This window comes from the organism of the source record quoted next, unplaced genomic scaffold (genome assembly GCF_019419815.1).
Source record: "Pyrus x bretschneideri cultivar Hongxiangsu unplaced genomic scaffold, Pyrus_bretschneideri_v1 Contig1, whole genome shotgun sequence".
Lineage (NCBI taxonomy): Eukaryota > Viridiplantae > Streptophyta > Magnoliopsida > Rosales > Rosaceae > Pyrus > Pyrus x bretschneideri.
Window position 1 is genome coordinate 16,153,292 of NW_025999390.1, and position 17,642 is coordinate 16,170,933.

The 17,642-nt window shown below is 36.9% G+C and overlaps 4 protein-coding genes across 5 annotated transcripts; 1 reads left to right on the plus strand and 3 right to left on the minus strand.

Moving 5' to 3' along the window:
- Positions 1-1,668: 1,668 nt before the first annotated feature.
- Positions 1,669-6,795, minus strand: LOC125479576. The gene is made up of 17 exons (XM_048589071.1): positions 6,535-6,795; positions 6,331-6,422; positions 6,177-6,215; positions 5,996-6,049; positions 5,662-5,736; positions 5,490-5,555; positions 5,299-5,341; positions 4,613-4,658; positions 4,086-4,179; positions 3,944-3,996; positions 3,768-3,852; positions 3,569-3,671; positions 3,398-3,490; positions 3,082-3,148; positions 2,739-2,805; positions 2,564-2,617; positions 1,669-2,129 (listed from the first exon to the last, which is right to left on the minus strand). The coding sequence occupies exons 1-17, from the start codon at positions 6,611-6,613 to the stop codon at positions 1,983-1,985; spliced, it is 1,257 nt and encodes a 418-aa protein (XP_048445028.1). The 5' UTR covers positions 6,614-6,795; the 3' UTR covers positions 1,669-1,982.
- A 1,462-nt stretch (positions 6,796-8,257) lies between these two features.
- On the plus strand, positions 8,258-12,080 carry LOC125479581. The gene is made up of 7 exons (XM_048589077.1): positions 8,258-8,494; positions 9,732-9,874; positions 10,170-10,441; positions 10,525-10,679; positions 10,891-11,153; positions 11,416-11,478; positions 11,575-12,080. Exons 1-7 carry the CDS (start codon positions 8,308-8,310, stop codon positions 11,830-11,832), a joined length of 1,341 nt encoding a protein of 446 aa, XP_048445034.1. The 5' UTR covers positions 8,258-8,307; the 3' UTR covers positions 11,833-12,080.
- Positions 12,081-12,415: 335 nt separating this feature from the next.
- On the minus strand, positions 12,416-13,314 carry LOC125479584. The gene is made up of 2 exons (XM_048589083.1): positions 12,890-13,314; positions 12,416-12,812 (listed from the first exon to the last, which is right to left on the minus strand). The coding sequence occupies exons 1-2, from the start codon at positions 13,055-13,057 to the stop codon at positions 12,564-12,566; spliced, it is 417 nt and encodes a 138-aa protein (XP_048445040.1). The 5' UTR covers positions 13,058-13,314; the 3' UTR covers positions 12,416-12,563.
- A 294-nt stretch (positions 13,315-13,608) lies between these two features.
- Positions 13,609-16,553, minus strand: LOC125479585 (protein FAR1-RELATED SEQUENCE 5-like). Of its 2 annotated transcripts, none has more exons than XM_048589091.1 (2): positions 16,359-16,553; positions 13,609-15,798 (listed from the first exon to the last, which is right to left on the minus strand). In XM_048589091.1, the coding sequence occupies exon 2, from the start codon at positions 15,780-15,782 to the stop codon at positions 13,806-13,808; it is 1,977 nt and encodes a 658-aa protein (XP_048445048.1). In that variant the 5' UTR covers positions 15,783-15,798; positions 16,359-16,553; the 3' UTR covers positions 13,609-13,805. The 2 variants fall into 2 exon arrangements, with proteins under 2 accessions (XP_048445048.1, XP_048445044.1); XM_048589087.1 differs by having other exon boundaries at positions 13,609-15,890.
- Positions 16,554-17,642: the final 1,089 nt, after the last annotated feature.

A 17,642-nucleotide genomic window follows, 5' to 3' on the forward strand; every position in this document is an offset into this window, starting at 1 on the left:
GAGGAGGGGGGAGGGGAGGGACGAAATGAGGGTTTTTTTTTTTTTTTTTTTTTTTGCCTTTTATTATTATTTTAATAGTTAAAAAATATTAAATAATTATTTTTTAGTTTTTAATAATTTTTAATAGAAAGTGGGTTACGAATCAAGACACGTCAGCACTTAACAGAAAATTTGACGGAGGTATGACATTGTCACAAATTCGTAAGATGCGGTATGACATTTTCAATTTTAAAAGATGAGGTATGAAACTGTCGTGACCCCAATAGTTGAGATAGTTTTTTGTACTTTACCCTTTTTTTTTTTTAATTTTACTTTTATTTATTATTTTAATATTTATAAAATATTAAATATTTTTTTTAGTTTTTAATAATATTTTATTAATTTTTTAATAGAAAGTGGTCCCCGTCTATTGCCACGTCAGCATTTAACAGAAAAACTAACAGAAAAATTGACGAAGGTATGACATTGTCACAAATTCGTAAGATGCGGTATGACATTGTCAATTTTAAAAGATGAGGTATGAAACTGTCATGACCGCAATAATTGAGGTAGTTTTTTGTACTTTACCCAATTCTTTATACTTTAGTTCTACTTTAGCTCCATAAAAATTGTTTTAATTAAACAGTCCTGCCAAAACTTCTTTTCTTCAAAACATTATTTGATTGAAACTAGTATAATTTTTAAATTGAACTGTAAAATTTTGTTGGGTAATTCTTGTCACGTAAGTTACACGGACCATGTTATTGGATTACAGCGGTGATTGACCAGGGGCTCCATGTGGGACAAAATTTAGTAATTGTTTTGCGATGACAAAGAAGAGACTCAACTACTTTGTTTGACAAGACCAAATTGTTACCCAAAACCACATCACTGAAGTTTCTGATTTTGTCAATGTCTGTAAAAGGTCTCGACAATCTTGGAATCTTTTTCCTCCCTCTTATCGCATTGATAAAAGTTTACTCTAATAATTACAACGGACTTGTAGTTCGAGTTGTTCAATGCGTCAATTTCCGCATCCGAAGTTATGTAGTCATAAGTAGGTCAAAATGTTAATTTCTGCGTGTCTATTGTCATCCAATATTCTGTTTAATACATCAATAATTGAGATTAAAATACTAAAAACACATTCATTTATGCTTCACCTTTGATATCAAATCCAAGAGTTAAAGATTATGCATTCATTGGTCATCTGCTAACCAATAAAACATTTCTATAATATCTGCACCCGAGGCCATGTGTTCAATTTCCGCCTCCCCGAATATATGCTTGTATCCAAGCAAAAAAGACCCCTAACGTTCATGTCTTGTATTCTTGTTTCCTTTCGGTCTCCCTACTATTTCATGAATTGACATTGATTCCTTTATTTGGTTAATCATCAATCTTTTCCGTTGTTCATCACGCTTTTATCCTCGTGGCTTTTTGACAATAGGATCAAATATTTCATAGATAAATTGTCGTCGTGCGTTCAACGTGTTTTCTTGTTACACGTGTTTTGGCATATTAGAAAAAGTGAGACAAATCCAAATTCCAAAGCATGTGATAACGGGAATATTAGGTTAAATCTGGACGGTCCAATCTTTGATAAAGATAATATTTGTAGGCAGGGTAGGACAACTACTCCTATAAGCCTCCCTTAATCGCAAATTTGCAATTGACATCTCACAAGCCTAAATAAAGCATATGCCATTACATATAGCTAGAATATCCCTAACATTGCACGTGACATATTAACGAACAAGCGTATGACTCTGTGGTCTAGCCACTGTCAGTCTTTGCCTTTGCTAGATGAGATCTTGATTTCAAATCTCATGAACGATAATCGTTAATTAAAAAACAGATATGAAATGAATTCATTTGAATTACAATATTACCGTGATATGAAAATTTGGCCTCGTTGAAAGACAAACATGTTGCAGTAAAACTTCAAACCCCTCGTGTGTGATACTGGTACAAGTTAGCTGATATTCACAGGGTCATAACGTTCAAATTGCACCGTATCTGCTTTCATTCGGCTTCGATGTTCCTTTAGTTGCAGGAGCAGGAGAAGGAGAACGTTCCCAAGAGGCTTCACTGGCAAAGGCAGTATTAAGATCTTCGTGTCGGGTGTAGCTTTGCCCTGTGTCACTCACCTATTTTTGTATCCCCAAATTAAGAACCATTAGAAAGTATACAGAGGATATGGGCACTGATCAAGCTCAGTTGCTTTGTAAGGTGTCTTTACAATTTAAAACTAAAGCATCTTGCAGGGTCTATTTGTTCCTAAGAATTTGAGTCTCATAAAAATGGTCTAGAATAATGCAGGGAAATTGCCGTCTTAACAATCAGAAGAAAGCATGATGATTGTCTATGTAAAACCTATACGTTTACCTAAGTAATGGTCCGCAACATGTTTCGGCATTCATCATCATAAGATATCTCTGACTAAATAATATCATATTTCAGCCTCAAAGATAGTTTAAATTCGTAAGCCTTTCACGCATAAGTCATAAGTCAATCAAATATTAGTCATTTGCTAAATCCGAGGCATATAACATATATCTTAATGCTAGTGATGTATACTTACAGTTTCTAAACAAGCAGATAGAATTGTCATGCCAGGCAATGCGTCTATCCCACGCTGCATATGATCAAGCGTAAATATTAATATATAATTGAAGATATACCAATTGAGCCTTATGATGAAAAACTGGAAATTACAAAACCATCCAAGACACTGAATCCAAAGGAATAAGGTCTACCTTCTGTTCAACTCGACTCTTGTAAATAAACCCTCCACAACAAAACAGTGTTGATGATACGGTGAATCTGATCCAAGACAGATCGTTCAAACATCAACTTCAGTTAAAAATAGAGAAATACTGGATTGATATATAACTTTTCCCAATAAAAGGTAGAGATTGATACTTGAGTTATAATTTACTGATAACTTGAGATTACATGTAAAATTAAGATTAGATAATCTGTTTGTTGCCAATCAATACGGCATATGATGCAGGTGCTCAGATCACATGTTTTGTTATCAAATTTCAGCATGCAATAACTATTTTTAGCATGGATATTTTTCAGTACGAACTGGCTTACATGCAGGACAACACCCCAAATGTAGCCCATCCCGTCGTACTCTCTCCACTCTTCTCCTGCCTATGTTCTGCAATTGAGCAAACCAAGCTCTTTCAGTTGATATTATTGCAAAAACCTACCAGTATCAAATTTTCAACAAATTTACACACTCAATCAGCCAATCACATTTCACCAGCAAGTTCTAGTGCATGAAGTATCGCTTTAACACAATTTACTAAATTGCATCTCCAGAACTTTTTCTATTAAGATTGGTTATGTTTCTCCATTGTTTGAAGTTGAAACAGGGGATTCTTAGGAGACAGCAATATGAGCTTACCACACATTTTGGCAAGAAAAAACTGGATGGGCTCATAACCCTCCACTGGGATAGTGATATTCACTTCATACGGAGTATCACGTGCCCTTTCACCTGAAAAATACAAATAGGAATTAAGAAGACTTTATCATTAAGGGATATCAACACCCACTGCAGTAAAGATACCCTTACATCTCCATTCAACATTTAACATTGTCGGTGACAAAGTTGTAGGCGCGCTCCCAGTTGCTCCCGACCCCGATAATTTAATCTCCAGGCCACTTTCTGGTAAGACCTGCAAATATTTAAACAAACAAAGCACATATAATTTGACCATTTTATTTAATTATAAAAGGTTTTGCATGTATCAAATTGTAAGGAAGTCGAGTACCTTAATAATAGGTCTTTGCACCAAACTGGAAAGGGAAGCCATTGCAGTCATATAAAGGGTTACATGTCTCTGCTCGGTCCCAAAGCTGCAAAATGCACTTTATAGGTCAGATTGATCGAGACTACTTTTCCTTTTCTGGGTTAGGGGGAGGGGATGTTAAATGACTCATCCCATACCTAAACTCACAGTGAGATTTTTCATATCCTATTTGGGTCATGCCATCATAAACCTGCAAGTTCATAAATAATTCATTCAGTATATGATTTACTTTTGCATCAACAAATTAATATACCTCCGCGAGAATGACATCATTCTTACAAGCTCCCATGACCGTGGATGGAAACCTACAGTGAAGCCCTTAAATACGCGGGGTCCTGGTTTCTCACATGGAATGGCCAGCTCTAGAAAAACTCTGCAACATTTTGAAATAGAAACATAACTAGGGAACCAGATCATCTCATTGCAAATATTATCTGGAAAGACTGTCTCAAATTTCATAGTGCAAATCAAACTATAAAGTGATCCTTGATCTAATAAGCTTAAGCTGATTGGAAACGGGCCCAAAATATAAACACAACACACACAAACACGCTCCCTCAGGTATAATGACGACCCTATAAATGTGAACCAAATGCAGGAATACATGATTTGAAGGAATTATTAGAAAAAGGAGTTACTAAGAATCAAAAGAAAGATACATATTCGTTCTTAAGCTAAAATTCAACATGCAGTATATGTTGGATTGGCAACATGGATGTACTGATTAGCTAAATTAACAAATATTTTAGCACTACATTTCTATATTAATGCCACAAAAGTGGAAACCAAAGAACATTTCAAAACACCTGCAAGTTGACTCGTAAGTGACATTGCAGATGCATCCAAGTCCACCTGAAAACAAATGATAATAATAAATCAGCCTTAAATTACAGCAAATGTCATAGTGTCACAGGTGCAATACCAAATTGATGGTTTTCCTTGAGAGAAATAGAACTTTATTTGAAGTTGAAGCTAGAGATGCAATATAAGAAGTAGAAAATTGTAAGAAATGTAGTTTTTGACTTTTGATGGAAAGCAGGATGGAGAAATGAAACCTAAAGTTTGTCAATGGTTTAATTAAGTATGAAATGTGAGGTTTGTGAAAGCTAGTTGGAGTTTCCTACGACTTTCTCTCTTCCTCCCACTCTAGTGTTCACTTTCTCAATGAAACCATCAGAAACTGTTTCCCATTTGTAAAAATTGTGAGGAAGTCCTACTAGTCATACTTTAAATCGTAATCCGGAAACTCAGATTTTTCCTCCTTCTCTATGTTCGCCTGGACTTCTAATTCTCACCACCTTTCTTATCAGAAGCCTCCTTTAATCACAAGTGTTCTAAGGGTAACCGTATAAAATTTATCGACTGAGCATTCAACCAAATACATTTCAAATATTGTGCAAGATTACAGATCTCCATATACTCGAAAAGACACTATCATTTCCTAGTATATGTGGCGACCATGCACGAACGTAGAAATGAAAGGTACACAAACCTTTGCATTGTCCATTTAAACAACTTCCACATAGAATGTTTACCTGAACTTACAGAACGAAAAAAACAAAAAAACAGAATCATGAGAAGTAAACTGACGGTGATTGCAAAATAACAATGTCTTAAGAAATTTAAACCTCTGAGAATAAAGAAGATGCTAGAGGGTGGGAAAGTTTTCCAGCGTAAACCAACCTGAGCTGTTCGTCCCAGTTTATCATAACTGGTCTCGCAATTTGCCAGGTCTCCATTGTAAAACCCCTACATATGTCCAGAAGTGAGATAATTATTTATGAAAACTCGGCTTCCCTACAACATTAAAGGAACTGAGCTCAAGTACTGTTTACAACCAAAAGCAAAATCTCACTTGAACATAGTCTACGTGTCCTGAACCAGAAACAAAGTTGTTGTACTTATCAAATCGACCGAAATCTACATATCCCTGCATTACAATGAGGCACTTGTAAACAAATGAAAATGTTGAACCGAACACCAACTGAAATTACTCTTATCTAACCAAAGTGGCAACTTAATAGCAAATGCAGCTGTGAAGCTTACAGATACAGAACAAGCATATACAGGACCAGTTACATTATGGATTATCGAATGTCTTACTCGATAAATTAACCAGATAATTAGTAAAAATAAGAATAAAACGGCAATGGTAAAGTACTTGAGAAGATGGTGGATATATGGACTACCGTTTGTGATCTACTCTCCACATCTTTGCAAAACCGAATCACCAAGTCGGTTTCCTGATTCATCGAAGCAACAAACTTAAAACCGACACCTTCTGGATTACAAATATGAACTATTACAGTAACACTACAAAACACATGATTATATATATGCAACAGAATGAAATTGGAAATTTGGAATTACCCCTCCGTCGTACTCAAACGGATGCCCAATCCAGCTGCTCTAATTAACAGATTAAGAAAAATAACACATCATTTCATCAAAAAAATCATTATTAAAACTCCAAGGCAGTGTATAATTAAGCATAATCAACGCTGTTTAATACTAATTAGGATACAAAATCGACAAGGCGGCTAGTGTTATCGAAAACGTAGCAATTGGATCGCGGTACTACAACTGCAGAAGCTTGAAGTGCTTGCGATGCAAGAACTGTAAAAAAAAAAAAAAAAAAATTGGAAGGTTATTTACGAAGGGCGGAATTGACAAAGCAAGGCCGCCGTTAATTATCGAAAACATGGCGGATTGGAGATTGGCAACCGACCTGTAAGTAGGGCAAGAAAAGTGCGATGCGAGGAAGAAGGAGAAGAAGGTGAGGCGAAACGGCGTCGACGGCTCTGCATTGCTCGGGATGTGCTGTCTGTTGGTACCGGCGCCAAGGGGACGAAGGCTCCACCCGTACACTGTTGGGCCGCGAGAGTTGACGTGTTAGACCCGATTAAAAAAAATAATAATAAATAAATAAACAATGGGTCCTTGCCCACACTAGGGAGATGCGTCTGTTTGAGGTGATTGCGGAATTGAATTGACGACGAGTGGAATTGAAAAATTAAAGTTTGGATTTTTGTTGAAGCTATTTTTGTAAAATAGTAAAGAGCAAGCTTAAAACTTTTGGAAATAATGCAAGGATATAATGGGTAGAAAGTGAATTGACAACAAGTTACTTTGATATAGTAATATTTAATTTCATTTGAAATTAAGAAATTTTAGATTTAATTTTGGTTAAATATGAATTTGAACCACGTTATTATAGCTCACTTATTGTGAGGCTTTCCTCACCTTTTAGTGTAGATAATAATGCTTTTCAAATTTTTTCTTTTAGGATATTGTGTAAGACTCCCTGTGTTTTTATTTTCCATATAATTATTATAGACAAAAGTGATTCTGACACTTTCCTTCTTCATCACCATTTGAAATCATCAATCAAATTAAATGTTGTTTAGTCGTTCATAAATGACAATTTACAAGATGATTTTATTGTCACTTATCATTGATTTGTTTTAACACATATTTGATAAATAAACCATGTTTCTAGTTTCATTAATTTTTTTGGATAATTATCTTCAAAATAGTAATTAAAAAATAATTAATTTCAATTATGAAATATGTAAAACAAAATTCCGTTAATTACAACTAAACAGACAATAACATGGTCAATAGGGGGTCCACCTAAGGGAAAAGGATTCTCGCCGCATCATTTTCTTAGGGATTTAGAGAATTCCATGATCATAATCATTCATCGTACATCATGCGGTTATAAATTATTTTAGATTTAAAATTTAAAATTAAATATAAATAGTACCTAACGAAAACTGATCTTATGATGTACGATAAACGATCATGATCTAAGGATTTCGGGATCCCCAAGAAAAGGGGTCCTTTTCCCCGCCTAAGTACTCTGCACACCGGAAAAGGGTAGAGAAATTTTTACTATTTTTCAAAAGTAAAAGAAGAAAAAGAGAAAAGTGAAAACAAACAAGTGTTCAAAATTGGAAGAAAAGGGAAAAAAGAAAAAAAAAACCCAAAAAAGGAAAAGTCGCAATAAACCATATTCCAAAATGTCATATCATATGCCCAAATTCCTAAAACAAAAAAGCAAAAAAAGCAAAAAAGAAAAAATGTATTGGAAATTCCCCAAAAAAAAAAAAAAAAAGCAGAAACAAAAAGGCCTCCAAACACTCCCACACTCAAGAGAGAAGCAGCAGCTCTCAACCTCGAGCTCCGCGCCCGATTCTCTGCCAAAAAACACAATCGAACTGAAGAATTACGATTAAAGCTTCGAACTTTCCCATTAATTTCACAAAATTTGAGCGCCAAAATCCAGCTTCGAAAAAAACCTTGAGATTATTATTATTTACAAGTGTGCTCGATCGCAGTGAGCCAAATGTTCGAACCCCACCGGCCGCAGTCGAAAATCCTAACCCTTGAATTATGCCGCCGGGACTCGTACTGACGGACCCTTCAAACCCTAGCAATGGCCAAGCACTCCGTCGGGTGGGTCGCTGCGCAGAAGCGGTGGCTTCTGGCTTTCCTCGTCATGCTCTCCGCCTCCACCGTGATCGCCTTCTTCATCAGAGCCGCCTTCGACACCTGCGATCGCGGCGGCCTTGACGTCGTTGATAAAAGGGTTCCGTTGGGTGCGTCCATTGGTACCAGTCCTAGCCCCCTCATCTTCATGAAGTCCAAGCTCGTACTGTTGGTCTCCCACGAACTTTCTCTTTCTGGTAATGTCTCTGTCGCCAGTATTTTATTATTATTATTATGAATTTAATTAAATTTAATGCATCTTTTGATATTTATTATGTGTAAATTTATTGATTAGATGTTCATCAGCTCAGCGATTAGCTTAATTAGTCATGTTAAGATTTTTATTACTGGTTTAGATTATACAAACATGGAAAGTTAGCAGCTTTAGATGAAAGCACCACTGTATTAGTGGAATCTGTAAGCATTAAGTTAATGGTTTTCGATAACCCATTTAACAATCAGTTCTTTCCTGTGCCTCATTACTTTAAATTTCCTCTTTTAATCTAGTATTTATGGAGATGGGTGAAGCAATACCAGCTTGCTTGTTCCTTAGCGTGTTAATGCTTTTTGATATTTTTTCATCTCGTTGAATTTAATTTGTTTGTGAATTTGGAAACACGGCCTGGTGCAGTTGCATGCCTTTCCATTTTGTTCGAGCTTAATCAATGATTTCATTCGGGATTTATGCGATATCAAGATTATAGAACGGAAGAATGTAGTACCTTACTTTCTCTGCTAATATTGATTCTTATAACACGGCATCTGTATTGTTCTAATATTCGCATATTACGTTGTAACTTATTTAATTCAATAACTGGATAAGCAGGGTTATATGAATTATTTGTCCAGAGGCCATAGGCCCACAAATCAGTTATGTACTGATGTGTGCTTTGCTTTCAGGTAACAAAAAAAAAAGACCAAAAATTCTGCCAAATCTAAGCATTATATTACTACTCAACATGAAAATATTTGTCGTCTTTTGAATATTAACCTATTTATTGGGATAATCTTGTTTTTGAGTTGTCAACGCTAATGGACTGCATTTAGTATAGTTTCATGTAATGGTGAAATAATTCCAAACATTTTGTAGTACAATGTGTCATTTGAAGAATGCTCTTTTTTTTTTTTTTTTTTTCAGTTGAGAGACTCTCCTTGGTTCAATAACTTATTGAGTCAATATTTTGTCAGGCGTCAACAGACAAACTTTTATTAATGTCGATGCGTTCTTTCTGTTATATTTACATGCACTCGTCGGCATATTGAAATAAATGGAGTAGTATGCATGTTCTGGATTTTTAGGCTAGCACAACTCACGAAAGCTACCTTCCTCCTTAGCCATATATTTGGATGAAGAGTATATTGTTTCCAACCAATTTCTGCTCTTTATATTTTACAAACTCTACTTATGGGATGATATATTGAACATTCTTCCAGGTGGACCTTTGTTGTTGATGGAGCTAGCATTTTTATTGAGAGGAGTTGGCACTGAAGTTTGTTGGGTTACAACCATGAAATCGTCAGATACAGATGCAACGACATACAGCTTGGGGCATAAGATGTTGGACCGAGGAGTGCAGGTACAAAATTCACTTTTAAGAGATTATTTTGGACGCTTCTTTTGCAGTCTAGTTGTTGTCTTTGTTTTACATCTCAATATTTCGTAATCTTCATAAGCATCCTGTTGATCAACCATACTATATTGGCCACTTGCAAAGGAAACTATGTTAAGTAAATCTATCTCCCTATTTGATTTGATCTGTATTATGGCCTTGGCTGGCTTTTGGTCTTCTGTGTGCCATTTCTTGTTTCTGATAGGTTAGATTTCTGTAACTTTTCCACGTGTCTAATACTTTTTTTTTTATACATCTCTAGGTCCTCTCTGAAAATGGCCAAGAAGTTGTAAATACAGCTCTCAAAGCTGATTTGATTGTATTGAACACTGCGGTTTCTGGGAAATGGTTGGATGTTGTTCTTAGGGAAAATGTTCCCAGTGTTCTCCCGAAAGTGTTGTGGTGGATTCATGAAATGCGTGGCCATTATTTCAAATTGGATTATGTTAAGCATCTCCCACTTGTTGCAGGTTCTATGATAGATTCACATATAACAGCAGGATATTGGGAGAATAGGACTCGAGAGCGTTTGGGGTAGGCTTCATATATTTTTCCTTTTTCTTTTTTATTTTATATCAAATTTTGGTTTACTATTTACAATCATTTTCTCTCTGCAGCATTAAAATGCCCGAGACCTTTGTCGTTCACCTTGGAAACAGCAAGGAACTTATGGAAGTTGCTGAGGACGGTATAGCAAAACAGGTTTTGCGTGAGCATGTCCGGGAGTCTCTTGGAGTGCGAAGAGAAGATCTTGTATTTGCCATCATAAACAGTATGTATTTTGATCTGTTTTGGTGGTTTGAATGAATTTGGTTATAATGCTTCACCATGAATTCACCAGTTTATGTGCTTTTTATCTTTATCTTGTTGTATGCTTGTGAAATTTGTGTTAATTTCCGTTGGGAAATAAAAAATAGAAAGTAGTGTACTGGTTAGTTTATGCACACACACAGTGAGCACTAAAGTACACTTCATGACTATAGGCGTTTCACGTGGAAAAGGCCACGATTTGTTTTTGCGTTCCTTTTATGAAAGCTTGCAACTGATCCAAGAGAAGAAGCTGCAACTGCCGAGAATGCATGCTGTAATTGTGGGGAGTGACATGACTGCTCATACCAAGTTTGAGCATGAGTTACGTAACTTTGTAGCGAAGAAGAAAATTCAAGATCGTGTTCATTTTATAGACAAAACTTTGACTGTAGCTCCATATCTGGCTGCAATTGATGTCCTTGTTCAAAATTCTCAGGTATTAGAAACATTTTCCGTTTACAAAATGCATTTGATATCTTGTTTGTACCAAAAGTGGCAGATAGAACTTCTGATGCATATAGAATTCTAAATCATAGTTTTTAATGTCAACAAGTTCCCAATTAGCTGAACAGATCAATCATAAAATGCATACAAAGGCAATGGCATTGCTGTCTTTCTCTAGCAAGTCTCACCCTAAGGCCTTGATCTTACTAATATGTTCATTTTCATTTTGTGATATCTTTTACCCTTCCAAATAGGCACGGGGAGAATGCTTTGGTAGGATAACTATTGAAGCCATGGCATTTCAGCTGCCTGTATTGGTAATGAACCTTCCTCTTGTTATTTTGCCTAATATCTAATACCGGCGCTGCTAATCTTGTTGCCTCGTGTAATTGACATTTTTTATTTATTTCCAGGGAACAGCGGCAGGTGGCACAACAGAGATTGTAGTGAACGGAACAACAGGCTTGTTGCATCCTATTGGGAAAGAAGGGATCGCTCCTCTTGCGAAAAATATGGTAAAACTTGCCACTCACGTTGAGAGGAGGCTTACAATGGGGAAGAGAGGATTCGAAAGAGTTAAGGAAAGGTTCCTAGAACACCACATGGCAATTAGAATTGCTGCAGTTCTGAAGGAAGTATTGCGCAAGTCGCAAAGCCACTCAGATTCATAAACATACTCTATTCTCCTCCTGATGAAGATGAACTACACTATAATAGTAGGTCGATTTTCCTTTTATGGCGACATAATCGTCCCTCGGGGTTCTCTTTTCTATTTTCCAATAGGGCTGTACATTTATGTACATATTAAGACACCAAGCTAGTGGTAGCTTGTCCAAAAGGTCGACATGAAAGACCTGATCGATTTTGTTAAAGCATGGGATTGGAAAAATTGACATCTCATTGAAATGCTTCGTGCTAACTCTGTTGTTATGGGTTTCTTCATGGTTTGTCGAAATTTTTTTTCCTACCCTCATTTCATGAAACGGGTGTTGCACATATAGCTCACATGCCTCTCCTATGATACATCAAATGTGAGAGAACAGTTCAATGAAACGGGTACATGCAAGTTTTCTGCGGTTTTGCCGGCTTTTTATTTGATGAGTTTTTTAAACGAACATCCTGAACAAAGCTTTGCTTTTACTTAACCTTCCATTTTGGTATTTGCCGGCTCACCTTGAACTACTAAAATGAGGGATTTATTGAGTTCGAGCCCGCTGAGCCGTATTTGTTAGAGTGAATGTGCTTCCCTATGCATTGGAGTTCAAATCTTCTTTTTTATAAAAATTGCTTGGATTAAAAGTAAAATTAAGAATCACTGACATGTTAAAAAGTAAAAAGAAAAATTACAACTAATAACTTAGATTAAGTTTTCCATTGCAGCAAAACAATTCAATTTTTTTTATTACCACTCAGAACAAAACTGCTGAGCTAGTAAGAAAATCCACAAGACTTCAAGGGGACTTGGGCTGTGGAGAATCACTTCCTGGCTTTGGCTTCTTAAGTTGTTGTGCTTTGTAAACCAAGTGGTGTACAGAAACTGCTTCTGAGCCCCTACATGGTTGCATATCAATCTGAGCTTCTGCCTCTCCCTCATCCACCTCAGCACTATCTTCATGTGCCTCTTACTCGTCAATCCTCTCAACCCAACTTGCTGAAAACACCGTTCAATCATTTCATCAAACACTTGGTGCGCGTATCAGAATCACTGCAAAGGGGGTCGGAAATTACCTTGACGTGATCCCAGGTTTCGGAAATGGTGAGAGGACCGTGCTCCTTGACGATGTCGAAGATGGCCCTGGTGATGGTCTGAGTCTGCTCAGGTGGGGTATTGAGCTCTATAGGTTTCATCGGAGGTTTTGGCTTCCGAGCAAGGCGCCTGATCGCAGTCCCAAACATGTTTAGGTATAAAAATGTACCACCACAAAGACAGTGGGTAAATATATAAAACCGATTACAAATTTTTAATAAAAATAAAACTAGAGAATATATAACCTATATTGAGTGTCCCTCTCGTTTTATATTTGATAAAAATTCGTAAGCGCAAAGGGTCTTTATTTGTTAAATGAATGACACTCTTTCGAAAAGAAAAGAAAAAAAGTGATTAAGAACATTCACTCTTGTACTCGAGATTTGTATCTGATTCGAGCGTCCCACCCACCCCCCACCACGACGGCTTAGTTATCACTTGTATTGAAGCAACAACCCTAGTCTCGAGATGCTTATTTCACCCCCGTCCTCCCCCCCCCCCCCCCCCCAACTCCCCCCACCTCCCCCCCCACCACCCCACGCCCCCACCCTCCCCACCACCCCCCCCCCCCCCCCCCCCCGCGGACCCCCCCCATTTCATCCAACTAAAATTGTATCATTGTGAAGGTTGAAGCAATAACCTAAGAGTCCAAAAGGAAAAGATTACAGCAGAACCAAATTATCAGAGAAAAAACATAATCTCAGAGACCAAATGATATGCTTACTTAAAAGAGAGAATCTATATTACATCTTCTGTCAAAGAAGAACAAAATAGAAAACTCAAGTTTCCAACATCTTACACAAGTGTAATTTTTGGCACAAAACAGCAAAACCTTACACATTCTCTCTTTCTGGTTTCGCCCAACTACCTTCACTTATCAAGCACATCACGAACAAATTAGTCATCGACTTTGCTCAAATTTCCCACCATGGAAGTAGTTACCTCATCACTTTCAAGTAACTTCATCGCTTCCTCTAACTTTTGTCTGACGATTCTTGTTCCCGAATCACATAATGCAGCTACACTGAAAACATTATTTGCTTCATGCATCAATGAACTTAGCCGTGACGACTGGGAAGATTTCCCCGTTTTGTATGACGACTCAAATGAATCACCACTCACTGCAACCCTTTTCTTTGCCCCTTTAGTCCATCTCTTCATTATGTATTGGGGTGGTAAGCAAGTGAAGTTTTTTAAGTCCAATACTTTTAGGGAATGCCGGCACAAAATCCCCATGGATTCAAATAACTTACAAGAACACAAAACCATGGCAGTTGCGGAGTTGTAGTCAATCATGTAGGCTCTTTGATTACCTTCTTCGATTGCTTCGTAAATATATTGGTTGCCATCATTACCAACTTCTATCATCCTCACCGCAAAGATACTCATAAGCTCATTTTCAAAGTATGAATACATTTTGACAGTGTACTCAGCAGATGCATGCTTAAAGATACCACTATTTACTCTAAGATGAGGCGTACCATTTTTACAACGAAAATCCTCCTCCAACTCTGCTGTGCGCAGCGCTCTTGTTTTTTTCTCGTAATGGTGGACAAGACCAATGAGATCCATTGTTTTTGTAGAAACTTGATGAAAAGTACCGGTTATGCTCTCGCCTCTATGGGGGGATCTAATATTCGCTGTGTAAGTATCTAAGCTAAAAGCAGGGCACCATTTTTCCCGAAGTGAATATAACCTTTTCAGCCACGCATTACCTTCAAGGTTGAACTTAATAATCATGTCATTCCACGTAGCTTCAAATTCAGCTTCAGTGAGACAATCATGAAAGAATTTGTTAAAGTGCTCCTTGAACTCCGGATTAGTACTATGAGATCCAAGATACTGTGCAGCGTTCTTAGAGATGTGCCATATGCATAGTCGATGGCGTGTCTCAGGAAGAATACTCGCCATTGCATTTCCCATTGCAATATCCTCATCTGTGAATATAGTTTTCGGTTGTTTATTTCCCACTGACACCATAAATGTTTCCAGCAACCAAGTAATTGAATCAGCACTCACATCTGACATAAAAGCACAACCAAATAAGACATTCTTGCAGTGGTGATTAACTCCGACAAAAGGAGCACAAATGAGATTGTATTTCCTGGTTCGAAATGTGGTGTCAAAGCATACAGCATCTCCAAAGCAATCATAATCCAACTTTGATCTACTATCTCTCCAGAAAAAATTGGTCGCCCGGTTAAATTGGTCCACTTGAACACTGTAAAAAAAGTTTGGATCCTCCGCCTGTTTATGCCTAAAATAGTTTAATAAACTCTGTCCATCCCGTCCTTCTAACATTTCTTCATTCTTCCTTTGCAAACAATTATGACAACCCTTATTAGTGGACCCAACATTCTCAGCGCTGCCAGAGTCTTTTCCCAAGAGGGAATACGATTGTGTTGGTTTTGGACTCCCATCAACCATAGAGCTAACGAGTGCTGCGCGCACACCTGGTATATGTCTACCTGATCGTAGAAACTGTCTTTCTTCAGGCCTAGCAAACTCGTGATTATGATCTGGGTTGAGGTGACTGATCTTCCACACGTCATTGTCCACAGTGAATCGAATCATAGCCTTACAGCCAGTTCTAGTGTCTAGTCTTCTCACCTTCTTCACTTCACACAAATCTTCATCCGGTTGAAACCCTTCTTTTGAACAAAAAAAGTCCCGCTGCCGGACATTATTGTGGGAATCTCTTCGAATATTCCCTTTACGGATACTAAAACCTTTCGTAAAGGCATATATGTTGCATAGGTTGTAAGCTTCAGCTTCATTACTTACCTCCATCCCCACTTTTAGTTCATCAATTGCTTCAAATATTTCTTCCTTGTCATTTTTCTCTAATACTTTCCCTCGCCAATCGTTATCCATTACCCAAAATAACTCCCTAATCATAAACAACACATTCTTCAATACTTGTATTCAGAAAATAGAAAAATCCACATCTCGTATGTAAGCATGAAGATTGGCATCACATATCTGCAAACAAAAGTTTTAATTTACATTTATTCAATAACCTCAGCCTATAAATTACCTAAACTAAACAGCCAAATTTATGTTATGTGCTTTATTTTTTACCCAAAGTTAAGATTCATATACTACATTTGAAATCCAAAAATCCAAAACAAAACCCAGATTAACAAATTGTATTTACGTAATTAGAGGAAGCAAAGTTCAAAACTTCAGCACAAAAAATCAAATCAATTAAAAAAATAAATAAGAAAAAGAAAAAACAGAACCCAAGAAATATCAATTGAGAGCGCAAATGCAACATTTACAAAATTCAGAGTTTCCCCAATTTTGTTTAAGCAATTAGAATTCATTTTCTGCGAAATTATCAATCAATATACATAACCAATTAGCATCAAGTTTTCACAAACGAAGTACCCATCAATCCAACACAAGTAATCATATCAGAAAAAAACCGAGAGATGAGAGAGGAGGTACCTGATACGGCGCCGTTTAAGGGAGGCTACGCGGCTGCGAACGGGAATTCGGGTCGTCGGGAATAGAGAAGAGGACGTTGGAGTCTGGGACTGACCGAGGACTGAGGAGTGCTGTCACTGACTCGCTGTTCCAAGACATTTGTCTATGCTCTGTAGAGATGAACACAACGCTGCGTTTTGGGCTTATCTTTGTTAGTTTTCTTTATGGCGGGTTTAAACTAACGAATTGTCATCCATCTGTTGAAAATACTAGTAGGTAATGAATGCTCACATTATTGAAAACCTTGTCACAATATTGAAAATTTTGGTAGAATATTGATATGTGGAGATCATTTGTCAAAGATGTGTAAATATTCAAAATGTAATAATACAGAGTTGCTCTATAAATAGAGCACTCTGAATTCTATCAATTAATATAGTAGAAGAGAACGAGAGAAAAGATCAATAACATCATCTATTCCTCCGTCTTTTATTTGTTATCCTCTTGTGCTATAATTTTAGTGTGACATTTTACACCTGCTTTACTCCATTCACTAAAAGGTTATCTCTCTAAGTTCTACCTATTTATAACACGTTATCAGCACGAGTCTCTAAATATAATTATTCTCTCATTTCTCTTCGCCGAACGAAAGAAAGAAAAAATGTTTCCTTTAAGGTTTTTACTGTTCATTTTCTTCCTCTGCCTCAACTATGCGGTATACCCTCGCGACGAACTGTTTGCTCCATGTCTGCTCTTAGTTCTCAACCTAACGATTACATACATCTTTGATTTCTTGTTTGGTTTGGATATTGATTACTAACCTAGTGTTTATTTATGTTAATTTTACTGCAATCCAAGATGGTGCGGTATAATCGCCCATCTTGAACTGTAAATTTATTCTTACTGCGATCCAAGACAGTGCGGTATAATCGCCTATCTTGGACTGCAGATTTAATTTCATTGCAATTTTAGGTGGAGCGGTATAATCATCCACCCTACCCTGCATATTTAAATTTGTTTGCTGTTTAATTTCATTGCAATTTTAGGTGGTGCGGTATAATCGTCCACTCTGCTCTGCGTATTTAAATTTTCCTACTGCTTGAGAGGTGGGGAATAATCGCTCATTCTATGTTACATTATTTCAATGAGAATGATGCGGTACAATCGCCCTTCTCATTCACCCTGAAAATCTCGAGCCAGAAGTTTCGAGTGCTTATCATTTTGGCCTGAAGATCAAAATGAAAAATTTGTAAGAACCAGAAGTTCTAACATTATATTCCTCCAGAATACATATTATTACAAGTT

What these genes read in the sequence shown, in the direction of transcription:
- LOC125479576 (XM_048589071.1), bottom strand. Translation starts at nt 6,613, where the DNA reads ATGCAGAGCCGTCGACGCCGTTTCGCCTCACCTTCTTCTCCTTCTTCC. An exon ending in TTTAAATGGACAATGCAAAG is followed by an intron (nt 4,659 to 5,298) that starts GTTTGTGTACCT and finishes ATTTGTTTTCAG; the next exon opens with GTGGACTTGGATGCATCTGC. An exon ending in TTTGGGGTGTTGTCCTGCAT is followed by an intron (nt 2,806 to 3,081) that starts GTAAGCCAGTTC and finishes GTCTTGGATCAG; the next exon opens with ATTCACCGTATCATCAACAC.
- LOC125479581 (XM_048589077.1), top strand. Translation starts at nt 8,308, where the DNA reads ATGCTCTCCGCCTCCACCGTGATCGCCTTCTTCATCAGAGCCGCCTTC. An exon ending in TCCTTGTTCAAAATTCTCAG is followed by an intron (nt 11,154 to 11,415) that starts GTATTAGAAACA and finishes CCTTCCAAATAG; the next exon opens with GCACGGGGAGAATGCTTTGG. An exon ending in CATTTCAGCTGCCTGTATTG is followed by an intron (nt 11,479 to 11,574) that starts GTAATGAACCTT and finishes ATTTATTTCCAG; the next exon opens with GGAACAGCGGCAGGTGGCAC.
- LOC125479584 (XM_048589083.1), bottom strand. Translation starts at nt 13,057, where the DNA reads ATGTTTGGGACTGCGATCAGGCGCCTTGCTCGGAAGCCAAAACCTCCG. An exon ending in AAACCTGGGATCACGTCAAG is followed by an intron (nt 12,813 to 12,889) that starts GTAATTTCCGAC and finishes CGGTGTTTTCAG; the next exon opens with CAAGTTGGGTTGAGAGGATT.
- LOC125479585 (XM_048589087.1), bottom strand. Translation starts at nt 15,806, where the DNA reads ATGATTAGGGAGTTATTTTGGGTAATGGATAACGATTGGCGAGGGAAA.